A 10,246-nucleotide genomic window follows, 5' to 3' on the forward strand; every position below is an offset into this window, starting at 1 on the left:
TCATTAACTTTGAGGCCAAGTGCGTATTGGTAAATCATTTTGTTGTTGTATTGGAAAATCTTCACGTGGTTAGATTTATTCAGTGTAGTCCAACTGCTGTAATTTGCATCCAACTTCTTCAGTGTGCTGAAGCAACACAATTATTATTGAATCAACCTTCTGCATAGAAAAACAATTGCTTTTCTTTTTTATGTTGACCTAATTTCTAAATCAATTTAAAAAATGTATTAGTAAAATATTTATATTTAAAAAAATTAATGTTTTAATTTTTTTAAATGAAAATGAAAAAGAAAATCCAGCGAGGCTCATTAATTGACGTGGCAAGGGCCACATCAGTTGGCGGAGCTCCGGCATTGACCCAATCGGCCGGAAGGACCAAAACCAATCATTTTGCCAAAAATTGGGGATCAATCCCCACCTTTACTCCGGCGAGGGACTAAAGCTATATTTATGACAAAGGTTGGGGACCAAAAACTGGATTAAGCCTTTTTTTTTTCCATGGAGTAGCAAACTTGATTCATTTGCATCACTAACTGTGCATCAAAACTTGATTCATCTTACAGCGGGCAATTATTGGTTAAACTAGCAAATTTCAATTACAAGAAGACTTTTATAATGAAGGTAATTTTTTTAGGAATGATAAAAATTTGAATTATTCCATTATGCCACTATCCAAACAATAGAGAAGTAAAATTGTACCACTTCATCATAAAGTGTCCAAACAAATGTAAAGGAATTTTCATTCAGTTCTATTTCATTTTATTTCATTCTGTTATGTTTCATTTCGTTCCGCTCCATTATCAATTCAAAGGAAACCTAAGGTAACGTTTGGTAGACAGGTGGGATGAGAACGGAACAGAACATATGAGTTTAGTTATGTGTTTGTCATGTTCCGTTCCATTTCAATTTATTTCATTCTATTATGTTCTATTTCGTTCCACTCCCATTATGAATCCAAACTAAGCCTAATATTTATTTATTGGTAGCTAACAGGTATGTTCCATTTCATTTTACCTTATTTTTTTATATCGAATAAGGGGGCCAAGGTAAAGGCTTGATTTATTTATTTACCGGTAGCTACAGTGTTCTTAACACTATATAAGTCCCCACCCATGCTCCACAATTCATTGCATCCTTCACAACCAACCATTCTAATATCTCATATCTTTGATAAGTGAAGCAAGACAAAAAATGGCGTCATCAAAGCCTCATGCTGTGTGTGTACCATATCCAGCTCAGGGCCATGTGAACCCGTTTATGCAACTAACCAAACTCCTCCGTTGCATGGGTTTCCACATAACATTTGTGAACACTGAGTATAACCACAAACGTTTGGCCAAGTCTCTTGGGCCAGAATTTGTGAAGGGGCTGCCGGATTTTCGCTTCGAAACCATACCCGACGGTTTGCCACCTTCAGATAAGGACGCTACTCAGCACATTCCATCACTGTGTGATTCAACTAGGAAGACTTGTTATGAACCTTTCAAAGAGTTGGTCAACAAACTCAACTCTTCACCTGAAGGGCCTCCTGTGAGTTGTGTAGTTACCGATGGTGTTATGGGATTTGCTTCAAGTGTGGCCAAAGATCTGGGTATTCATGAGATTCAGTTTTGGACAGCATCGGCTTGTGGCTTCGTCGGATATCTGCAATTCGAAGAACTTGCCAAAAGAGGCATTATTCCGTTCAAAGGTGCGATTTCTTCCTGTGATTATTTGGTTTTTTTTTTTGGAATGCTAAAATGAATAAAAGAATGGTAGCACCCGTTGGGGTGCTAGTACTCATTCTCATATTCGCGGTTTTAAAAATTAGTCATATCCTTTCTCATACCAACTTAGGTAGGTAGTAACTTGAAAATCTACCCATATCTCGTGTGACTGCTTCCCGAATTTTTTTCATGAATTAGAATTTAAGTGTTGCTCAACCACGGGTTCATTCATTTTGGACAGTCTGCCACCGAACCCATGTCATCTTGGCGTCTAGGGACTGCCCACATAAGAATAGGGACAAGTTTCACAGAAAATCAAAACTAAGGAGAAAGATGCACGTGACAAAATAAATTCTAGTAGTAAATAATGACTATTGGATTAAAAGAAAATCAACAGTGCGGAAATAAGAGCAACACATTAAAAATACTCTTGGAGCAACTTGATGTTTCCTCAGTAAAAATAATTGATATTGCATGTGCGCTGGTCACTGCTTTAATTTATGTAGCATTTACTCATGGTAATGATATATACACACTTCATTTTTTAAACACTTCATTTCCACATCTTTTTGTTTCTATCTTTCTCATCTTATCATCTATCACATCTCATACTTTCTATCTCTTACTTTTTCCTTTCTTCCTATCTCTCTCCTCATTTTACCTCTTCCACCTTAAATGAGAGGTGTGTAAATAACATTATTGTTTACACATGTACAACCACATGCCTATTTAACAGATTTTTACATTATCCATGATAAGTATTTTCTGTGGATACCCAATAGGCCCAACCGCCCAAGACCCATTAACATTCTTAATCTCCTTTCTTGACAATAATCTTCTAATATGAAAATAGTACGATTGATTCAACAATGATTTATATATTGATATTGCTCTATTTCGGATGCATTTGTCAAATTTCAGATGAAAATTTCCTGAGCGATGGTACCTTGGATACAACTTTAGATTGGATCTCTGGCATGAAAAATATGCGACTTAAAGACATTCCAAGCTTCATTAGAGTCACCGATCTAAAGGATATTATGTATGATTTCTTGGGTTCTGAGGCACGATACTGTTTGAGATCTTCTACAATCATCATTAACACATTTGAAGAATTGGAAAGTGAAGCCCTTGATGAGCTTAGGTCTGCAAACCCAAACATATATAACATTGGCCCACTTCAACTGCTTGGTAGAAATTTTCCTCAAAAGGACGACGGTTTTAAGGCAGGTGGGTCAAGTTTATGGAAAAATGATTCTGAATGCATGAAATGGCTTGATAAATGGGAACCTTCTTCAGTGTTATATGTTAACTATGGATGCACAACTCTTATGACTGAGCATCACTTGAAAGAATTTGCTTGGGGAATAGCAAATAGCAAAGTCCCATTTTTATGGATAATTAGACCAGATGTTGTGTTGGGTGAGGACTCTATAAATGTGCCACAAGAGTTCTTAGATGATATCAAGGACAGAGGATATATTGCAAGTTGGTGCTTTCAAGAAGAAGTACTTACTCATCCATCAATTGGGGCCTTCCTCACTCATTGTGGTTGGAATTCTTCATTAGAAGGCATATCTTCGGGTTTGCCTTTGATTTGCTGGCCTTTCTTTTCTGAGCAACAAACAAATTCAAGGTATGCTTGCACAACATGGAGAATAGGGATGGAAGTTAACCATGATGTGAAGCGAGAGGAGATAACAACCCTTGTGAATGAAATGATGAAAGGAGAAAAGGGAGAAGAAATGAGGAAAAAGGGTTTGGAGTGGATGAAAAAAGCAATAGAAGCTACTGGTTTAGGAGGATCATCTTACAATGATTTCCATAAGTTCATAAAGGAGACTCTTCACCACAATGCTATCTGAGTTTGTTTTTGCGTGTCAAAATAAATTGTATTTTATATTCGTATGCAATTGATTGATTTTGCTTGTAATCTTTCATTTATGTCTGTTGCTTCTTTTTTTTCTTGATAAATAAAATGGTAGAACGGAGAGAAAACAACTTCAAACTACCGGGTATAGCATTGTTGGCATGAGCATAGACTCATATTGGGCATGATACTAGCGGTGTTCAGTTCATTTATGTTTGTCTTTGAGTAATGTATTTATATTTTTGAGAATTTTATGCATTGAATTGTTATTTTGTCTAAATATATTTGCTTATTAAGTTTGATATCAACTTTTATTATATGTAAATATTATCATTTGGAAAATAAAAATAAGTTCCGTAATTATTTTCCCTCCAATATTTAACTTCAAATTAAAATAACCCTAAAAAGTCTTATAATTACTAGTGCGATAACCCGTGCGCTGCACGAAATTTTATATTGTAATTTTTTAATTATAAATAAGTTAATCGTGTATAATTCAACTGTGTAATATTATATAAAGAGAAAAATGAAATAAATAAATGAAATTGTGTTTTATACATCAAACATTTCCAAATACTTCCTTAAACATTACATTTACTGTACTGGTCTGTTGTTTGTCTGCCTCATCAAGTATACAAAGTTTAAGACCCTTTCTTGAGCGTATTCTAGAGAGGGCTACATATAACTGACCATGTGTGAAGACGGGCCTCGGAAGGAAGAGCCCAACCTAATATAGTGTTTGTCCTTGGCTTTTGTTTATGGCCATAACAAAGCATACTGCAATTGGAAACTGTCTTCTTCTGAATTTAATTGGAAATTTAGAATCAAAAGGAACCAAGTTCATTCATAAAATGTGCATTTTGTCATTAACATTTGTTTCTGTGATAACAGTTGCACCAATAACACGTTCACCAAGTTCATCTACAATTAACCTGGTTCCATTGCATAAACCTGTTGCTTGACCTATATTTCTCAAAAGCATGATTGAAGTACCAACTTTCAATAATAGTTTGTGGTTAGGCATTCCTGAACTTTTAGTTTTGTTCAAATATTATGTGGTAAACCACTCACCTCGGATTTCAGAATCTTCATCAGATCGCAAGGTAGAGTCGAAGTTCAGATATTCAAGTTTTGGTGCAGCTATCATGCCAAGCATGTAAGTGTTTATCATTTCAACAGTCTCCAGTGTAGGGGTCAATATTGCTCTATCTTGAAAGAATTGTGGGTCTTTCATTTTGTGAGGAGGGTCAAGATATGTATATTTAATCATTTTCATTAATGAGTCAAGACTAATTGGGATGAGCAGATCTGGCGGGATTTGAACAACATACTCTCCTGCTCCGGAATCAGGATGATCGTCATTTCCAATTTTAAGAATTCAATCTTCAGACTCTTTGATTTCTTTTGCTTCATCAGTCGTCTCAGTTGCGGTTAGCCGCATTTTCTTAGACAATTTTATAACTTTGCAATGCTTCCACAATAAGGAATAGTTTACAGTAGCTTCCATGATTTCTTGTCTGCATCCTCTAGTTATTACAGGTATTTGTCTAAAATCACCTTCAAGTATTACTACTTTTCATCCAAAAGGTTTATGTATGTTTTCTTCATTTTTCAGCCTCATGAAATCTCGGGCTGTAACATCTCGAGCTTCAAAAAATAATATTTTTTCAACATTGGAGCTTCATCCCATATAATAAGATTTTTTTTTTCAAGAAGAAGCTTTTCTCGTAGACTTCTCTGCTTTATATTACATGTTGAAGTCTTTATAGCATCTAATTGAATACAAAATTTAGAATAAGTTGTTCTGCCTCCATAATGATGCTATGTCACTCGAAGCAACATTAAGCACAATTAGTACTTTGGATCTAAGTGACGCGGATAAAATGTTCCAGACAAAAGTTTTTTCGGTTCCACCATAGCCATACAAAAAGTAGAAGCCTCATGAGTTTGACAACACAAATATGACAACCCTTTCATATGCAGACTTTTGTTCCGTTGTAAGCATACTAACCAACTCTTCATATTGTACCTTTAATGCATCTTTGTCATAGTTTAGTTCATCGACAATAAATATATTGTGAAATTGCAGGACTTCATCATATTCTGGAGTTGACAAAGATGAGTAATCATTTAATGACCTAGTATATTTTTCGAGCAACTTCTAAATTTCAATGTTACATAATTTTTTTTAAATCAGCATATGTGATTCTTAGTACTGCAGTCGAGAAGAAAGATTAATTAATTATTTTGAACTGTATCGAATATAACTAATGTTGTTCACATGCGATTCATAATGACCTACCATTTCTTGGGTTTACTGTAGAGATAATAATTTGAAGAGTGCTCAAAATATGTGGCCAAGATTGGAATAGGATGCCAAGATCAAAGCCAACGAACAACAACGATTGATTTCTGATTCAATAAGCAACATAATTACAGTAATAACCATGCAAAAAATACAACAATGTGTAATAATAAAGTGAATTACAAAACTACCCTCCAGGTTGCATACACTTCTTCTATTCATATACTAGTACTTTTTACCCGTGCGATGCACGGGGATATTTACTTTTGGGTTTTGTGGTTTTTTGTTTGTTAAATCTGTTGTTTTTATTAAATTTTTTTTTTTTTTTTGTGTTGTTGTTTTGTTTTTATCTTTTTACTTGTTGTTTTAAATGGTAGATTAATATTATTTTTGTCTCGATTAATTAGTATTTCTACATCTGCCTGTACTTTGGTTCAAGTTCCATCTCCTGAGCTTGAAGTTCTTTTTCTGAGGGACTCTCTAGGGGTTGGCTAGTTTTGTTTTCTTTCTTGTTAATGTTTCGATGTATCAAAAAATATATTATATTATGTAAAAGCACAATCATTTTACACTTCATGCTTTTTATTTAAACATTTAGAAATACTTTTTTAATTCGGAAGTCAACAATAATAAATTTCCAGCATTAAAATAAAAATTTACTTTAAAAAAAATCAACTTTCATTTTTTAGGATTTATATATTTTATAAATCATAACTAATTAATCATGTCGGTTGGAATTCCTAACTAATATTAATCACATATTAACCACTAAATTTTTTAATAAACACATATTAATCACATGTAATTGAAATAATGGTAGTGCAAAGATTTTTTTCCATTAATTTATTTTTATGGAAGACAATTTTTTTTTATGTTGCCATTATGTGCATGAATGTGTTGTGTGGTTTTTCTATGTATAAAAAGAGTTTATCATGCACCGACACTGTAAAGTTTTTTGATATTCCTAATTGACATTAACCACTAATTTATTCAATGAACACAAATTAACCACATGTAACAAAATTAGTTCTTTTCAAAAAAAAAAAATTAGTTCACAGCATGCAAAGGTTTTTTTTCTATTAATTAAGGAAGAGAAATTTTTTAACTGTCATTATGGTCATGAATGTGTGTGTTATGTTTCCATGAATTTATTATTAGAAGGAAGCAATCCTTTTAATTAAATTTAGTTTTTTTTTATCATAATACCAATCCTTCAAATTCTCACATTAATGTTCGAACTTCGAATCCCAACTCTTGCGAGTAGAGAAAACTCATTGGCCAGCCCCTACCACTTAGTGCGCTCACTGTGGGGCGAGTGGTTAGTCTCACGACAGTCGGCTGTGGGGATACCTTGGTTAGACCAAATTCTCACATTAATTGACTTAAAGTGTATTTAATTTTCCTCTTTAAGAGATATGCATTTTTACACATTTGAAAATCCTTTGATCATAAAATTATATCCTATGTAAATAAGATTTGCCTTTTCATACACATATTAAGAAATGCAATTAATTTTGTTAACTTTTTAAAATATAATAATTGTTTTTCTATTTTACCCTTTACAGTGTACTATAATTATTATCTCTCCTCATTTATTCTTCTTATGGGGGCATTATATGGAAAAACATCAATCAATGGTTGATTGGAATTTTAAGTGGACAATTCTTATGAAACACATATTTTCTCTCTAAATTGACAGTTATTTTGAAACGGAGGGAGTACATGATAACGGAAACATTGAATCACTCAAATAAATGCTAGCATTTTAAGGTACATTCATATCATCTGTTTGCTAGAAAAATAAATATATAGAGACACAAAGTCACCAGACAACTCCTCACTCCCCATCCCCAGCTTTACACGACCATAAAAAGGAGAAAATTTAACATTTAAACCATCACACATCCCAATTCTTATGAATATGAAAAACCCATCTCACTTCAAGGCCAAAACCTTTTTCTCTTCATCAATCCACGGTTTGTTGTCATGTCGCTCATTCACTAATGTACAAACTGATTTTGGAGAGCCAACGATGAATGGTGCACCAGATAAAGGAGGAAGAGTCAAACATTATACTCCTTCTGCACTTTTTAGTAAGCAAAATAATTTATTCTCTCCCTTCCTTATTTTCCCCTATTACTTGGATACAATAAGAAATAGTCAAACAATATACTCCTTAGTCCGTGGTCGAAATATGGAGAAAATATATGAACGTCGACTAATGAGTATAAGTTGAAATGTAGTCATATTATCCTATATAAACCACTACACCAGACAAATAGAGGAGCATGGGGGTCCTAAATCACAGCCAACCCAATCAAATACAACAGTATCAGTATATAACCATATTTCTATTTGCTACCTTGTAAACAAATAAAAACTGGATAATAATATTTATAATAAGAGAATAATGGTTGAATGTGACAAATGACTTAGAAAATAGATAACCGCAGGCCTCCATAGAGTTAGAGAAGTAGAGGTTTTTTGCACGATTTAGATTGAGCTTTAAAGAACCAATAGAGAAGGGCCCTCCCACAATCTTCATTAATAGTGATATAACCTGAAAAGTGTGAGACTGAGAGACTTGAAGGTAGCCTAGGAAGATTGATTATTCTATCAGATTCACAGGCTTCAACATTTTTTTCAGATTCTTAAATGGAGGAAGTAGTAAAATCGACATCTTTGGCCAAAACATTGCATTTGCTATTCTTTTAGTGCTTCAAAATAGTGCTTTAATTGCACATGGACCAAATGACTATTTTGGCCACTTCTTTTAACCAAGGACCCGAACCTAAAGTAGTAGTTACCTATCTTCAGTTTGCGAACACAACCTATTACTTCCCTAATTAAAGCAAATAATCAAAAAATTAAAAATGAACTGATGACACAATGTGCTACAAAACTAAAACTTTTAGCAAGATCGCATAAAAGATAGTCTAAACTCTAAAGTGTGAAGACAGCATAGGACATACAATATTGTCAACTCTAAGCATACACCCTAAACTCATGTACCTAGCTAACAACACAAACTCATTAAGCAGACACTCTTCTTCACTATTTTTCTATTGCTTTCACAATTGTTGACTTCCCATGTGCCAAATGGCCTATGGTGACCTGAAAGGTTACAATATTATTCATCAGGAATCAGGATTAACAGCCATCGATGCAAACAGTTACTGTTGCTGCAACAAATTGGAAACATATGCACCACAAACATGAGAGAATGTATTACCGATATTAATAGTAGCTTGCTGAGATGTGACTTCAGGAGATGGTGGATACAATTTTGTCATATCCAACTTACCTAGGTCTTGTTCAATCAAACCCATAAAACCAAAGAAAGAATAGGCAACAAAGAGTTAAAAACTTGCAGCACCCAAAATGGAATAAAAGATATAAACAATAACTAACACCTAATTATAATGCATCGCATGAATTTAAGAATAGGCCTTGGCGCTTGATCAATGAACTTAATCAAATTGATCTTCTAAGGAGAGAAGTTAATTGCCTAGAGGTCAGACACATTTACAGGGAGAGCAACTCCTTGGCAGATTTTTTAGCTAATAAAGGATGTAACTGCCTTGAACCTTTATGGGTGCTGTTAGAAGATCACAGGAATCAGGAGGCATAGGAGAGCTAATTCGCGTGGCAGATTTCAGCTGGGATTGTAGGGTTGCTTACTGTGTTGCATGCTGCTGATATGAGGCTTTTTATTTGGTTTCTTTTCTGTCTTGAGATGGGTTCGAAGATTGCAAACTGAACTGGCTCGTGCTGTTTTTCGCTAGCTAATGTTACTATAAGTTCTGCATAATAAAGACTTGCTTGACAGAAGAGGAGGATTGCAGATCTAAAGAGGCGTTTTGCTGGTTCTGGAATATGATTTAATTGGGGTGCTATTCTCAGAGGACACTTGTTTCTGTCTTGTTTTTTCTTGTTTCATGTTTGTTAGTAAAGCTTAGGTATGTACTTGGGAAGGTGGTTTGGTACACTACCTTGGTGTTAGAATTCTAAATGCTTTAGGAGGTAACACTCTGTGTTCAAATCTGTAAGGAGATTATGTATTATGGTCCTGGACCTTTATTGAATCAAATTATTATTTGATCTTTCAAAAAAAAAATAAAGGACATGAAACCTGGTGGGCTGCTGCTATTCGTCTTGATGGCCACCATGTTCGCTTTGTTAATACCAACACGTCACAACCCTACCGCCGCAACACAAGTCCACCGCGAAGCTCCCATTCCACTGGTGATAACAATTCTGCAAGTGTACGGATTGATCGAAGTAATACAAAAGATTGTCGAACCACAGGGATAGTTGTTCATCAATTGCTTCTAAGAGTTTTGTGTTCAGAATGTGAAAAAGAAA

The 10,246-nt window shown here is 34.3% G+C and overlaps 1 protein-coding gene across 1 annotated transcript; it reads left to right on the forward strand.

The window, feature by feature from the left end:
* Positions 1-1,108: 1,108 nt before the first annotated feature.
* Positions 1,109-3,856, forward strand: LOC130748866 (linamarin synthase 1-like). The gene is made up of 2 exons (XM_057602109.1): positions 1,109-1,690; positions 2,628-3,856. The coding sequence occupies exons 1-2, from the start codon at positions 1,192-1,194 to the stop codon at positions 3,569-3,571; spliced, it is 1,443 nt and encodes a 480-aa protein (XP_057458092.1). The 5' UTR covers positions 1,109-1,191; the 3' UTR covers positions 3,572-3,856.
* Positions 3,857-10,246: the final 6,390 nt, after the last annotated feature.

Source organism: Lotus japonicus, chromosome 3 (assembly GCF_012489685.1).
Source record: "Lotus japonicus ecotype B-129 chromosome 3, LjGifu_v1.2".
Lineage (NCBI taxonomy): Eukaryota > Viridiplantae > Streptophyta > Magnoliopsida > Fabales > Fabaceae > Lotus > Lotus japonicus.